The sequence below is a fragment of the Amblyomma americanum genome, chromosome 5, assembly GCF_052857255.1.
Source record: "Amblyomma americanum isolate KBUSLIRL-KWMA chromosome 5, ASM5285725v1, whole genome shotgun sequence".
Classification (NCBI taxonomy): Eukaryota; Metazoa; Arthropoda; class Arachnida; order Ixodida; family Ixodidae; genus Amblyomma; species Amblyomma americanum.
In genome coordinates this window covers 87,048,184-87,064,839 of record NC_135501.1, presented here as the reverse complement: position 1 = coordinate 87,064,839, position 16,656 = coordinate 87,048,184, and the positions used below count along the sequence as shown (strand labels likewise).

Here is a 16,656-nt window from a genome sequence, read left to right as displayed (position 1 = left end):
ACGATGCGTGCACTTCGGTTTTCAACGTCGGCAAAAAAAGACAAGCAGTGCATTTTCACGCCACGTACAGCAGAATGTGAGTGTAGTGTACGTGCTAAGGCATCTTTGTTGCTGTTGCTATGCTAGGTGCTGTAATGCTACACGTATCGACAGCAAGGAACTAGACACGTGTAAAGATTTTTCTGCTAACATTTTGTTTCTACTGTGGCGATACGCACTGCCCTGCGCGAACATCATTTACGCAAGGATCCTGCGACGCAGCTCTCCATGGTGACAGAAGCAACGTAATACATTAATATAATGATGATTTGGCTATGGTGCAACACCATTCCGGCCAAAAACGATCAGGCTTATGTGTTTTCTGTATTCGCAAGGTGGGATATAGCTCTATTTATTCCACGCATTCCACATAATAGAAGCCGTACAAGCGGGCGGGAAGGCATGTGCTCATTTGAGAACCTGCCGGTACCAGGCGGCAGGCACCAGAGATCGAACCTTGAACCTCTCAAATAAAAGACGGATGCGCGAACTACGAGGCCGGCGCTGCGGCGCCATAAAGAACAGTCTAGGCACACAAGGAAGGAGTTTCTGCTAGTGCCAGACACGGCTTTACGAGCGCATACCTTTCGCCCCCCCCCCCCCCAAGAGCACGCGACGCGCGACCTGCGTGAATGGGCAGTACAATAACCTGGGTGTAGGTCATCTCCCGTTCATAAGATGCGCCAACGTTTTTACTGAGATGATCTGAAGGAGATGAAGAGAATGACATGCCGCGGTGTGTCAAGTGTGGCGCTGGCCGAAATTAGCGGGAGCTGTGTCTTTAACTGAGCCATTTGTTCATCGTTCTCAAGGGATGTTCTCCGGTCCCCAAACCCTACCAGCGATTATTTGATAGCCGCACTGCATGTTCTGCCACCGTCCATTCCTTTTTCTTGATTGCAGCTAGCACATAATCAACTTAAGTCGGCACTCTGATTAACACAGGAAGCTCTCTTCCTCTCTCCGTAGTACAGGTGGACAATGGAGGTGCCTAAGTTCGAAAATGTCAAACGCATGTTATGAGAACTATATGGAGTAAAATACTAAGGGATAGCGAACAGCACTGGAAGTGTGTAGCAATGTTACATGTCAGTAGCTTATAACTATAGAATTATGTAAATATGTACAGTACTGTCGCAACCAATAGCTCATGTAACTTAACCCCGATAAATGCAAACTCGTGTCATTTAAGCGCAAACGTATTCCGCTAATGTTCGCATATGCAATTTCACACGTCCGGTTGAATTAACTCAATCTTGAAAATTATTCGGCGTAACCTTGAGAAATGATATAGACAAGGGCGCGCATGTCACAAAAGTGATATCACATCAGCGAACAGCAGTCTCGCATTCTGAAATCTTGATCAACGCCAAGCCCCAAAAAAACGTAAATTTGCTTCCATACAAATCACTCGTCCGATGTCAGCTGGAATACGCCTCTACCACCTGGAGGCCTAGCCAAATATATCTAATATATCTCACAAGCTCCTTAGAATGTGTTCAGAACAGAGGCACTAGATTCACTCACTCATGCTATAAGGATCCCGCACTTCCCAGGCGGCACTGAAATATCTCAATAGGCAACTAAAAACTGCTGCCGCAAGCAGCTTGTGCCACTACAAACGCGACAACACATTCTAAATGATTAGAGGCCGGCATTTGGCTGATAAAATTCTTTGCCTGACTTCTCTCGACGTAGTCCAGACAGCTGACGCACGCCATGTGTGGCTTCGACAGAGCGCGGAATCTCATGCCCATAAGCACAGAAAGATGGCGCGAAAAAGTACTACGAGTGCGCAAAAACGGCTTATCCTCTCGCTAGGCTGTGCATTACGGCGCTGCGATCAAGAAAGAAAACTTCAGCGCCGGTTTCCTATTCCTACAACGTCAGCATATTATCATTGAAAGCAGAGTCTGGCCTAACAACCCTCGCTTGCCGCCGTCGAATCACGAGTATGTGCTTATTTCGTAAGTATTTTTTTTATAGCTCACTTCATCTGGTGCCCTACATCTGTGGGCAAGCACGCATTTTGATCCACATTGGTCATCCCCTTGAAGTGGCCAGACCACGTGCGCTCATATTTGCCACCGACCAGCCGCCGGTCACCGGTCAGCCGCCGACTGGAACGACCTTCCACACGACATCGTCCCAACCACTTGCCCCCGCCGCATTTATTGTGTAGCTCCAACATTTAACCGCAAACATGTGTATTTGAAGTCTTTTATATTGCGCATAATTTGGTCTACTAGTTATTACCCATCCCTTATGCAATAGCCGCAATCTTGGGGGCCGTTAAGTTAATAAACTGAAGTGGCTCGAGGCCTAACCTTACGGAGGTGAGTAGGCCTCCTCTGCAACGCTGGCCAACACTAACGCTCGCTTTACCCACATGCTTGGATCAACATTTGCACTTCCTTGGGCCTTTTTGTCCCCGGTACTAATGTAGGGCATCATATACGCCCTCCAGTTCCGAGGACAAAGTCGAAACCCACTCCGGCGAGCAGTCTGACGTCGGAGGCGCTCAACATGCGTTCATGCCTTTACCAGCCACTCGAAACAGCATAGCTCCTTGCAGTACCACAGCAGTTTGGCGTAACGTATACAGACAAACTCCGCTGCCTTGAGGTGCAAACCTCAGTATGGCTGCTGCCTGTAGGCTGCAAACCACATGCTGTACATCAGAGTGGTTTCCGTGCCGCGTTGTCTGACATGCAAACACGCATTTACTGTTACATTTTATTCCGACAGCATTAGAGGTCCCGTTCACGAGAAGAGCAAGAGTGTGTCCATCCGTGTCACGGAGTAGCAAGTGGCATACCTGCCAGTGCGGACAAGTGGCAACCTGTCCGCCGGGTTGTGGTCAACCTCCGCACCATGGCAGGTGGCAACGAAACTAATTCAAATAAATTCAATGCAAGTGACACCTGCCCACCATGAAACTTGGCATCAGTGCATTGGTCAAGAGATAAAGAGCGTCCCGAAGAACTATCGTTGCAAAACTAAAGCTTACGGGGATCACGGGAAGAGCAACATAACCAATTTTCAACTGCAAAATTTACGATTAGGCTTGTTAGAAAATAGGTTTTCAAAATTAGGTTCCTAAAACAGGCTAAATATAGGATTTTTTGTTTTTTTTTTTTGCCGCTGAACGCACATTACTAAGTCATCAATAAGCAAGCAATAAGATTTAACCAATAACAAAAATTAGGGAGTTTTCCGCAGTGCCCCTTTAACGAAGACGAAGCGGACAGACGCGACGTTCTTCAGCTCGGTCTGGTCAAGCCACGGGCCGCTCGAAAACGCGCATGCACTACAGCGTTTCACAGAAACAAGGGCAGTTCCCGAAAGGAAGCGGCTGCCCGTAACCAGCGAACTGCAGGCGTGAGAAGGGGACCACGCAAGAGGGAGAGGGGATAACAAGAGGGAAAGAAGAGAAAAGTAAGCGGCTCCCGTTGTTTCCAGGAAACCCGGGAAAGCCGCCCAGTACGGGCGTCGCACGCATGGCTGTTTAGTCGCCTGCCCCCTTGGCGAATTGTGTGCAACCCTCGGTAGCCTGTCAAGAATACGCCACGAACTGCTCCCAAGTTGTAAAGGTGACACAGTGACGCTTACTGCGATGACAAAAAACGAGCGCACTCACTTGCGCTGCGTGCGGAATACCGGTGATGAAAAATGTATGCACGTGAATGTCTCGGAAGAAATATACTGGAGATACCCTCTGTCTGCACCTCCGATACAACTGGTCGGAACAGCGAAAGTCCTTTCCTACAGTAGTGCACCGAATTCGCGAACACACACACACACACACACACGCGCACACACACACACACACACACACACACACACACACACACACACACACACACACACACACACACACACACACACACACACACACACACACACACACACACACACACACACACACACACACACGCACATACACACACACGCACACACACACACACGCAAGCACGCACGCACGCACGCACGCCGTCCTGAGTTGCCTTTGCCTTCGCTTTTAAATTGAGGGCAAATTCTTATCAACGCTTCAGGCAGTTCCAACGTTACCGACGCCCAGTTTTTGTGCTGCTAAACAGGAGCGCGTCGGAACGAGGCGGCGCAGCAGCCGCTCTGACAGGCCGCTGTTTACATCGCTGCGTATCGAAGCTTTCTATGATAGTGCCGCCTTGCGACATAGCTGAAATTTAGGAAAATGCTGTTAGGCCCCTTATGCTTCCGGCTAGAACGATTTCCGGTTCTTCGCTAGCTTCGCCAGCTCGGGCCTCGAGAAAAAAACCTTCGCCGGCTTGCCCAGTCGACAAGAAACTTTTTTTACCGCTCCCTCGGGGCTCCATAATTCCCCATTCATCTCGCTGATACGCGCTTTCACGTTTACACGCATTTTTAGGAAGCGCAGTCACGACTCCGTATCGAAGTGAGCCGTCTATATGACATCGAGGGAAGAAAAACCAATCTCTCTGCGTCTCTGTCAGAAATGTAAACCCGGTTAAAGCGTTCACTTATGCTCCACTTCAATGCTGCATGTAAAAGTCTTTCTTGGTACTGGTATAAGTGCGGGGCACTGCAGAAGCTAACAGGCTAGCGACGTTCTTTGCAGGGACGTCTCCCTGCCCGCGAGGTCGTGCTTTGCAGCCATTCTTTCCCAATTACCTATCACGATAATTTTTCATAGTGCCATCACCTAATTTTGATCTGAGATCAAGACGCCTCTAGTTCTGACCACTAGCTCTTGCAACATAAGTAGCGACTACCAATATTAAAAAAGAAATGAATCAGTAAAAAGTACCAAACAGGCCCACGGGGTTCGTATTACGCGATGATATGCTTGTCGATTGTATGCTTTGCCCCACTGGCATTGATCAGCCGGAACCTGTTTACCAGAGGTAGCGAATGGCATTACTCGCTAGCTACTAATCCTGACGTCACACGCAGTTACTACTGATGATAACGAGGAAAAAGAAAGAAATTAAGACAAACAAACTCAGAGGCCTCCCGCAGATCCTCGTTTTTCTGAACAAAGAAACAACTCCGGAAGAACGCCCTCCGTTGCCTAATACAGCTGCGGTCACGTGGGTGCCAGACAGTAACGATCAGCTAGAAATACAGATGTCCGCATGTGCCTCTTTTCTTTACTTGTAGCCTCCTGACTGGCCGAGCCGGATATCTACTAACCTACGCTGTACTGCACGCAATTAAATGCGACAAAAGTGAGCGGAGCGGGGGAGGAGGAGAAAACGCCGGGCATTGCTGGTCTGCCTGTATAGTGCCGGTGGCAGTGGCGGCCCAGACGTGCACGCGTCGGACCCTTCCGACGGAACCGGAACGTGTTTCGCCTACTTTATCGCTACTTCCCAGCGCCGCCTCTCTCTTATACTGCCTCCGTTTTAGTTTTACGCCCATGGACTTCATCGTCTGTTCATTGATATGGAGGAAGGGGTGAATTTCTATTAGGCTAACTCCCCTGCCCGGCCCCGCTGCACCGACCCTTGCCTCGCGTTCCTTTGACGGAAACGACCGGCGACGCTTTATACTGCAGGCGAGGCACGGAAACGGGTGCCGTCTCGATAGGGTCATATACTGATCGCTTTACTGTCGGAAACCAAGTGGTAGAGAGCTGGGGCGTCACATGTAAAACAAGACAGCTTAACTTCCGCCAGTGCAAGACAGTCGGCCGCGGACCATCGCTTTCGTGTTCACAAAAGCGTGAAACGAGGAAGGCACGCAAATACAGGATAGCGACACAGTCTCGACTGCACATACATGTACTGCGGACATATTTTCGTGTCCTCAGCTGTCAGAAGAGCATACGATTTTTGAATATCACTCCGAAAAAAAAAAAGACCTTTACTGGCATCAGCTCTTAATAACGAATCTGTCATGCGACATATATTCGTTCTACGTGAGGTTTGCAGTAAGTGGACTCGGGATAAACGGGATTGCAGTAAGGCTAAGCCGCATGACCTTATTATGCAATACGCAAGCGACGGGGACAGGAAAGTCACTGAGCAGTGCCGGGAACAAAAAAGTATCGGAACTTCCGTACTACAATCCACATCCGGTATATGCTCCGCCCATGCATGGGAATATTTTAATTTTGTTAGTGCTCAAAAGGACACAGCAAAGTGAACACTCTTCTTCATTTCGAAGGCATTGTGACCGTGTTTATCTGGACAGGATTTGGTATGCTCTTTACTACGATCCAAGACGTGTCGTTATGGAAGCCAGGCGCCCCTTTGGCCACGAGTTTTTCCTATGAGAGTAGAAGTCGCACAAGCAATATCATGCAAGTCATGCTAGTTATGAGATGTCACAATGAGGAAATCCTGAAAACAAAAGCAAGTTGAACCCGTGCGGCAGACAGTCCACTGAGCACAAAATTCTAAATTTATTATACATGTGTAGCCTACGTTTTCCGTAGCGTACGTACGTTACTGTATTGCTGAAAATACGGTAACCGGACTGCCAAGCCGTCGAGCAGTGGCGCGACTGAATGTCGTTATTTCCGTTTAGCGCTCCACACAAAGAATTATTTTACGGTGCGAATTAAGCAGCTCAGGCAATCTTCCATAACCACGACTTGTAGACGGGCGCGTACCGCTGACTCCACATGATGTCCTGACGTCCTGTCCTATCCTCTAACGCACATAGACATCCCCGAATATTTCACAAGCGCGCGACTAAAGGGGTTCGGGCTCGAACCACGTCTTTTCAATCCTTGCTGGCTGCCATAGAGTGTAATAAAGGAGAGCTTCGGATATTAATTAGGTAAATTCTATAAAATTATTCAAGTTATTTATTTATTTATTTATATTGATTTATTTATTTACCGCAAGGTCCATAACTGGGCATTACATAGGAGGGGAATGCATCAAAGAAGCATCAACCGATAATAAATGATAGCAAATGTACAGCAAGCAAAGGTGAGCAAACATTTTAGCATAAGAGAAGATTCAGGAACTGTGAAAACACGTTGCTACACAAAACAAGCTAAGACATTCTTCACCGTAGCACAGGAACAACAGAACATAAGCAAAGCAAAAGAGTACCGGCAAAATGTAACCGCATTCATAACTTACACGGGAGTCAAGTACTGTATGACGCATTTTCTTTGTTCAACATTGTTAGTAAAGCTGGTTGAAAACAGGATGATTCGGGATGGCTGACGATGCTGGGTGGTAGCGCGTTTCATTCATTTATTGCCAATACCAACGGTGACTTCTGATATTTCAGTGTGCGAGCGAAGATCGGGCGGACTTTATGCGCATGATCCAGGCCAGCTGAGCAATGGGGCGCAGGAAAGATACTGTTTCGGAGGAATGTCTGGATGCTATGGTACAACGTGTGAAAGAATGACAACCGAGAAAACTTTCTACGCGTAACAAGAAGTTGAAGATTCAGGTCGTACTTCAGTGCTGATACGCTTTGGTAACGTAAGTTGACAGTATGAATCTGGCTGCTTTATTCTGCACTGCTTCGAGGGCGTTCGTAAGAATCGCGTTCACTCGTGTGACGTTCAGTATGACACGTTCAGTCCTGTCAAGGTAACACAGACAGTTGGGCGCACTCATGTGCTCCGATTGCCTGCTATCACGTGCTGCTACAAAAGAAAGCTCAAGCGTGCTTCGGGCTAGCACTGCAGGCTTCCTTTACAAAATTTGTAGCCCAGTATAATATGCGCTTGCTTCTTTCATCGGTCCGTGGTGCTGTGGTCCATACACTCACAGCATCGTGATGAATATTTGCACGTGTACGCATCCCAGTCGAGAACAGGATAATATATTTATCTCTTTTACGACGCGTAAGCAATAATACCGGTATGCGCAGAACTAAGAGTTAAAAATCTCCGGTAGTTTAAAAATACAGCCTCTTAACATCTCCTGCCTTGTGGAGCCTAAATATACCTGCCAAAACACTTGCCAAGCTGGCACTGAACGGATTGTGCACGTCCTAGATATACTAGAATTTTTTTTTCGTAGTTACTAAGGTTTTGCACATGTGAATAAAATCTGTTTTAATGTTACCACGCATCGGCATCCCTCGCATATGTTTCTCCTGCTTCGATAGAAGCCATGTGTGCTCTTGCCAAATGAAATGCCGGCATAATTTCACTTCTCTAGATGATTTCCATTCACCCAGGATCGGCTTTAGACAAGGAGTCAGTTGTTCTCTTCTGATATAGTCTGCCATTTCCATATTGGTTTAATATTGCTTCCATTTCAATACTGCACCGCATGTTTGCTTTTTAGATTTATCTCTGTGAGCTCTCGTGCAGCACATACATCAGTTTTTGAATCGTCGCTCACATCAACGTGGCTCAACAGCGAGCATAGCCTTATTTTAAGCCCGTGTATTGTGGCTACTGTTATCTTATGGTTGATGTCTTTTAGTGTTAGCTCCACTGCTTTTCTGGACAGCGTTGTTACTTCAATACTTGTTAAATTAGTTGAGATTTCACCATTCTCAATATTTTTGTGTATTACTGTCTCGATTGCGGCACAGAAAGCTTAGCGTTCGGCACCAAAAATTGATTAGCACTGCTGTAATCGTCTTAGTTTTATGCATTACTGTCTCGATTGCGACACAGACAGGTTAGCATTCGGCAGCAAAGGTTGATTAGCGCTGCTGTAATCGTCTCATTGCCCCTTAGTTTACTTCTATTACGGCGCTTGCAATATCAAGTGCCGTCTTTGAGTAGGCTGTGTGAACTAAGGGGAAACTAGAACTACCTTTCAGTGAGAAATTTTTTACTGTATGTTTTTGTGGGAGTCATCTTTTCACGGATTTACGGAAGTGCGTCAAAGTGCTGCGGCATACTCTGGGGAAGAGTGCCACTGGAACAGTGAGCTGTGCTTACGTGCAGCACGCGGCGCTGTATCTGGTAACTGAACTTCGCGGAATATATCTTGAAACCTCGTTAGCAAAGCTAGGCTGACCTGTGTTTATTACAAAATACTGTTATGGGGGATCTCCGAACGCCAGAAACAGCTCTGGACATTTTGCAAACTATCTTAAACCTGGCCCGATACTTCGAATTTGGTGGAAGGTTAAATTCGGCAAACTGGTATTATTTCCCATCAGAGACCTGCGACTGCGACGCATTCCAGTCCATTTCTAAGTTCGATTTCGCGAGCTGCGATGCCAGTGGTTAAAATAATTGCAGCACTTCTGTTCGTTAAGATATTCTGACTTAAAAAATGTATCTTCACACCAATGGATGCCCTCTAAAACGAGCATATATCCCGAGATGTGGAGCAAGAATGGCCAAGCGAGACCAGCACAGCCAGCGTGGCTTTAGCATGGCGAGCATGAGCACACTCTAAAAAGAATACGCCTATGTGGGAGCTAGCAGGGAGTAAGCAATAATCTAGCACATTCCATTTATTAAAAAGGAGTGCAATAGAGGTCAACTTACTCCATTTTTATTCCTATCTGTGCAAAGTGTAGAAAACAGACCCTTGACGACTTATGACTTCAAAACCGTTATAGTGCCGCACGGAGCTTTGTGTAAATAGTTGGCATATATTACTTTCCCCCTATCCTCTCTTTCTGCACCCTCACCTCTTTCAATTCATTTCTCCCTTCTGCCTGCTATCCTTTATTTCCGCTGCCCCAGCTCAGGTGTTTCAGTATCGATGGCAGATGCCGGGGCTAGCAAAAATCGTTTCCTTCCTTTTACTATTATTTTAATAAAAAACCACTTACTACTACTACCACCGCACGGAGCTCCTGATACGCAGTGGCACAGCATCCCGACCAATGAATGTCGTCCGCCAGTTCGAAAACACACCTGCTGTGCTCTTTCTTCGTTTCTCCGACAAGGGTCACACTCAGTTTACAATTGTCATTTCGCTTCTCTAAACTGGTAACTCAATTCAGGCACCTATGCCGACTGCACTATGTGGTGCTCAGAAAACTCACACGGACAGTCAAGGGAAAAAAAAGATTGCGTTCTGTGCTTTGCCCTTTTGCGCCCTTGCGTTTCGGGGTACGCCAGAATAAAAGCAGCGGATAATACAACTATCCACACTGTACACCTTGATTCTCAGAAGCGACCCCACCTTTGATCTTCGCGGATTTACTGCAGCCTCCCACATGTGAAAAAAGTGGCAGCCGCTCTTCGCAGGCTCGTGCAAGACTGTAAGAGGGTATCGCTTACACCACAGTAGACAGAATGCAATCGTAGCAAAAACACCCGCGCAAAAGGACACACTGCGCAGACGTCCGTTTCCTCGGCACAATCCGCAGAGGCTAAGCCTGAAAACTTGCTAAACTATCAGGCGTTTTTCAGGAAATCGCAAATTGTAAATCATTAGAAAGTACTTCCCCCTCAACTGTAAAAATCAGGGGTCGGTAACGCATATTTCTATACTGTGGATTCCACTCCACAGTTACTTGCAGAGCTGAATACTTCAGTTGGGCGATGGCGGTGACGTAGTGTTGCCGCAGCTAAAAGATTACGAAAGGCGATAAGAAATACGACAGATTCGTCACACTGTCCCGGCCCTTCGCCGGTTTAGCATAACGTCTCGTCGTTTCCATTTCGGTCTTGTCGTCCGCAGAGATTGCCGGCATGCCCAGCTGAGAATGAGGGTGTAAGCTCACTCGACCCAATAATGGCCGGCAGCAAAAAGTGTGAAATAAAATAGAGTATGACGCAGCTGTTGCAATATTCCCGCCTTTGCTGGAGATGAATCTGGCGACTAAGGAAAGACGCGTCCGTCGCAGAGAGAGAATTAAGACTCACCGGACTTTGGGTACGTGACGATGAAGACGTCGTCGTTGCGGATCTTGAAGTCTGCCAGCCCCCGGATGACGTGCGGGTGCAGGAGGTATCCCTGAAGCAGCACTCCTTTGTAGCTCTGCGCGCGCGGTATGGAGGCGGCGTACGAGGCCCACGCGGGGTCTCCGGCCACCGCGGGGTCCCTCTCGGCGGGCAGCACCTGGTCGTCGCTCTCGGGGCACTTGCCGCCACGCCCGGCACCCGTCAGCAGGGCGCCCAGGGGGCTGCTGTACAGGAACTTGAGCGATATCATCGTCAGCAGCCTGCGGTGGGAGAGAAGACGGGCATCATGAGGCACGGCACCAACCAGGGGGGACACAACACACGAACGACGTCTACTCCGTGTCGGCGACTGTCAGGTCATTGGCGTGTCACGTGCAGTGCCACGCTATTGGAAGGTAATGGCTTAAATATTCATTTACTCGGTATAAACTGCTTTCACGAAATTTATTTTTGCAAGAAGGCTGAACGAAATGTACGAGCTTGGCTAGCCGCCCAGATCCCCGGTCTATTCAGCGCTATTGTTAATGGAGAGTAGTGATTATCGCATCTTCGGCTAAAACTAGAGCAACAGCCTTCAAATCACGTTAACACTGTAGCAGTTGGTTTTGCGCCGCACGTCAACGCAGAATCGGTTTTGGAACCCGGTGAGTAAGCATTTCCAAGTGAGATTACGACAAATATTTGAGCTCAATACAGCTACTCGTATACGTACAGGCAAGTGCTCACAGCCGTGTTCAGAAAATGGTATTTCTATTAAAGGCTCGTTTTGAAATCGTAGCCAGTCTCTTTCCTAACGTGATGTCATCGCCAGTGCAGCTGTCAGCTGGATGTATTCGCTCGGCGTCGCTAAGGCAACTAACAGGAAAACAAGCAGAAGCTTGGTGACTGGCCAGCCTTAGCCGCAGTTATTCGGAAATGGGGAGGATGAAATACATGCAATGGTGATTATTTTATTCAGTGAGAGTTTTAAACAAAAGCTCTGCAACAGGTAAGGACCGGTGCCTATAACTGTCAATTCGATGTCCTCGCAGATGCCTTTTAGGAACGACAGAAGCTTGGTTTGAGGGTAGGCACCTGTCCTGTGTATTGTGTGTCGTCTTCGTCTGTCTAGCGCTATGCATAGAAGAACCTTTCAGGAACATATTTGCGTATCTAAGATGTTAAATTTTCAGTTGAATTCAACTGAATACGCCATGTCCCATAATATGACACACTGCATAAAACCTGGCGGACACTCCGACCATAGCGATCACCTCGCAGTATGCGTGATTATGCACAGCCTATAGCGCGTTTGAAATGAGAAGACGGGGGAAGCCTTGGAAGCGCCGATACACTATTGATGACTGCTGATAACAGTAGCGACACAGATCACCTTCAAAAAACAATTTCCAGAGATCCATCCACAAGGGCCCGCCATGCTGGCCGTTATGTGCTCCATTTGATAAAAAGTGTATAAGGGTCTCTTCACGCGCCTTGAAATCTACTTTTTCAGTGAGTTACTACGAAGTGGTAGCTCCGCTCAATCGCTCTCTGCGCTTGCGTACACTAGTCCGCCCATTAAACTATGTAAACGCGCCAGACACAATTTTGAGATCAGACTCGATCTCTGAAGGGACTGTGGTCAAATCGCGAAAAACAAAAACAAATCGTACAGACGCAACATTATCTCGCATGACAAAAAGAAATCTGGAAATGCGCTTCAAGCTTACTGTTGTTATATGTGCACGAAGAGGTACGCCAGGAGGATCTGCGGTCGCCGTTCTGGAAGCGACAACCTCCGTTAGCTAACGAGCACACTCGTTCGCTCCCTAAAAGCCTACGCTTACATAAGACACCACGAGAGCGGGACGAAGAAATGGTAGGGTCGGAGCAACCCCGCCCGAGCGGGCTTGAAGTGCTTCCTAAAGCGCAGGCGTAGCGAGTCGGTTTAAACGTAGCCAGCGGTTGATCCCCTATGGCCTGACAGATTCCAGCCAGCCAAGCCAACTAGACGCATTCCTGTCGAATTCACGCCCAAGTGTCAGATCCCTCAAGTGGGGAAAACGCTCATTGGGCGACCATACAGCACTGCCGGGCGCCGGTTTCTTTCGTCTGTGTATTTTGCCAATTGTCGTAAATATTAGTACGTTTAACCGTTTTTACAGTAATAAGTTAGCTAACAACCTGAGTAGGGCCAGAGGTGGACCGCATCTTCAACTTTATTTCTCAGTAGACGTGGCAAGGCAATGGCGCTAACCGAAATTGTGGCCAAATTCGAACAGCGCATTCACGAGCTCACCATGGAATTAAGTACCGCCCTAGCTACTGTCGTCAGAATACGCCCTGGCCAATGAACCGTTACCCAAGCATGCTATGCGTTTCCTGAGGAACGGGTCGAGCGAGTTCGGCTCCCTAAACGAGCTCCGACACCGTTACCTCGGACTTTTGCTCATTACGAGCAGCACTTGCTCTTGTTCCTGTCACCACACAATCGAAAATGCTATAGTATGCTGTGACATGGTACAGTACGTACGGTATCGTACAGTACGGCACTGTACGGCATGGTAAGGTATACGGCACGGTATTTTAAGTGGGATTTAACGTGCCGAAGTTGCTATGAAAGATGGCGTAGAGGAAAGAAATGAATGAATGAACTCAAACGCGTTCATGCCAAAAGCAAGCTACTGACACTTCCCAGTAACGCGGGTGCATACGCGATGACATCGTGCACACGAGTTCCGGTCATGAGCTGCCTGAAGCGGTGTTACGTCACATAGTCCTTGCGCGAAGCGCGCACCACTTCCCTGTGACGCTCCTAGAGGAGTTAGCCAATTCCCAAGCACTGTATTGAAACTAATTTTCTGCAGGACACTTCCACTGGCCAGTTGCAGTTCTGCATTTTCACTGTACATTGCAGCGTGCGTGTTGAACACACTCACGTTACAAGCAATCCAAGACAAGTGAGAGTGAAAAACACCACCACTCGGACCTTCAGTGACACTTTTAGGCAGAATTACTTTTACGTGCACTTTTACCAGAAATGTAGATTTCAGCAAGTCAAGCTGCGGACACGTGATTGATTGTTACCGCTTAGCAGAAAGAGCTTAAAAAACGAAACTTCACAAAAGCTGTGCAAAAAGAGTGCAAGTGAGTGGTTATGAGTACTGAGCAGTAGTAATACCCAAAGTTAGGGGATGATGCCGCCCCGGCAACTGAGCTCCCGAAGTGCTAAGTTCGATGTGATTTGGGTTTGAAACGATTTGGTACATAAGAACGCCAAATGCACTACGGACCAAGCGTAGGCAACTGGTACTGCACAAAGTTGTGCTGCACAAACATTTGTCCCATGTGCTTCCAGCGAAGTATTTAAAGTGTAGATAAAACACGCCATATATCGACAATAGAGACGCAGCAGAAGAATGTGCATCTTAGCTTTAAAAAAAAGTTCTTTAGCTGTTGGTTTTCAATGGCTGAGGGATTGTGACTAGCGCGCAAGGAATGCTCGAAGGACTCGTTAAGGTCAACGTTAGTGTTTAGTCAAAAACAGCCCTTTGTTAATTTAAGTGCTTATTCCCACACTAATTCGCAATGCTCAGTCATTCAATAAGCCATCGAGTAGTATTTACCTTTCTTCTCTAATTACTATCGAGACCCTGTAAATACTTTTCTCTTGTCTGTTTTTTCGTAGGTGAGTTACAATGCATCCGCCATCTTTGCTCAGCCGTTCTAAAGTTGGCAGAGGTCATCAGAACGAGGAGTTTTAATGTCCGGAACCTTGCGCTATGAGACCTGGAATCGAAATTGACTAAAGAAAACAGGGTACCAAAGAGTGCGCAGCGACAAACATCGTCGTGGGCTCTTAAGAGCTCTTCAATGGGTGATCGAGAAGTGGATTTCAGCAGCCTGCAGAGACAGGACTCAGGAGATCGCACATATAGTGTTTTCTGCGTGCTTTATCCAAGCACCCCTTTAAAGGCCACATGATGAAATAACCTTCCTCTTCACATAATACGAACGGGCTGCCAACGCCTGCAGATCACCTAGCTTGCTTATATTACTTTTGATAGCTTCATGCGCAAAGGCACACAGAAAAAAGTATCTCATTGCCGAAACCAGTGAATATATTTTCGTTGTTCAGCATAAAGAAGATACCTCGAATACATCAAGGAAATACATCAAGGAAATGTAGGAGGTGTCTCACTACTCCTGACTCTAGTGTCTAATGGTGAAAGCACGGGTGATATGTTACGAACACTGACACGCGCAACGTTTTAAATAAACGTTGCATACATTCGCTGCACATAACGTACCGCCCAGCCGGAACCGATAGCATAAAAATTATGAGCACCTATGGTTAGCCCGTGAGCGAAGGAGTTAGCTGGTGTTTCCAGAATTGTCAGCCAATCGTTAGCATCGTCTCGCAGAGGGCATTCATCGCCTTGCAAGTGGGTTTCTCATCGACAAGCCCGACAGTGCAGTTGATGCGCATCCATCGCGAGCTCTATACGACCTATTTGCACGCACAAGACGTAGGCACATATACGCTATTCCGTAGTCAGTTCCAGGACCATCAAGTCGCCCAGCGTCAGCTAGAACGACGATTGAAAGAAGAGGACGGACAACCCCATTTCATTTTCGCCGCGAAAGAAAAGGAAATATGCACGCGAACTTTTTCCTTAGTAGACAAATCTTTTTTGATCTTCCCTTTCAGTGATGCCTCATAAGGCTCAATCTCACAATGGCTAGAAAATCTGTGAGATTAAAGGTAGGACAACTGTATTTAGGGGAGAATGGAGTAGCAAGGAGTAGAACTTGTTTCGCTATATTCGGTCTGCAAAAAGCATCGGCATATTTTTTTCTCCTCCAGGCCGTACTTACTTAGCCAAGCAGCAACGAAGTTACGGCACCAAGGACCCGAGACACCCGCGTTCCCTTTTTCTCCGTCCTCCCCAAGGTACGTAGGACAGCCCCGCTGGACGGCGTCCTCACGCACCGCACACTATGGAGCACGGCTCGAAGGCATCGGACGGGAAGGGCACGTGCGAAAGATAGTCGCGACCTGGACGAACTGACGGGGCCGCCGGCGGCCCACTTTACGGACGTGGAGAGGAGGTGATCGAACAGGGGAAAATGGAAAAAAAACAAAGGCACCGACGTACCGGTACAAGGGAAAGAGTGTCAAAGTTGGGGACGGTGCGGAGGGAAAACTGGGTCTCCGCCGGGCCGCGGAGCAGTCTCTCCCTTCCCTAACCTAAGTTTCGGAGAAGGAGGAGGAGGAGGGAAGCGAGGAAACGCCTAGCGGGGAAGAGGGAAGACGTAGGGAAGTAAAGGAGGGGAACCGAGGCCCGCGCCGGTGGGTCACCACTGATTGGCCAGGTGGAAAAAATGCGCGCACCGCCCAGCTGCGACTCCGGCTGTGGCCCGGCGCCGCGCACATTGAAGAGCGCGCGCGATGGACGACTTTTTGGAGTAAAAAAAAGCTACAATGACTGAAAATGCTGACGCTGACCGCGGGTTTGGGTCAACTCGTTTGTATCCTAAGGAGGTTTTTATTGCTGTATTTTCCAGCGTTGACACCAATAAAGCTTACTATTTAAATAGCTAAATATCCTGATACAAAACTCGTTTCTCTCCTACCAGCGATGATAAACAAAACAACCGAGAGGAAAAAAAATGTCCGGCACTGCTTGATGTAGTCCATTTCACGAAAACATCACTTCGCGATTATTTGAGAAAGTGATGTAAGGTATTTTTATCACACCACATAATGATATCAATTGGAACACTACTCCAGCTTCAGCTTACACTTAATGAACTCAAGACAACGCTGA

The 16,656-nt window shown here is 47.7% G+C and overlaps 1 protein-coding gene across 5 annotated transcripts in view; it reads right to left on the bottom strand.

Annotated features, from left to right (window-relative positions):
- Window positions 1-16,656, bottom strand: part of LOC144132578 (sulfotransferase 1B1-like) — a 283,601-nt gene that overhangs the window by 38,320 nt on the left and 228,625 nt on the right. For all 5 annotated transcript variants that reach the window (XM_077665073.1, XM_077665074.1, XM_077665075.1 and 2 more), the window contains one exon: window positions 10,808-11,106. In XM_077665073.1, the coding sequence (XP_077521199.1) occupies window positions 10,808-11,096 (289 nt within the window). In that variant the 5' untranslated portion in view covers window positions 11,097-11,106. The remainder of the gene's footprint in view (window positions 1-10,807; window positions 11,107-16,656) is intronic.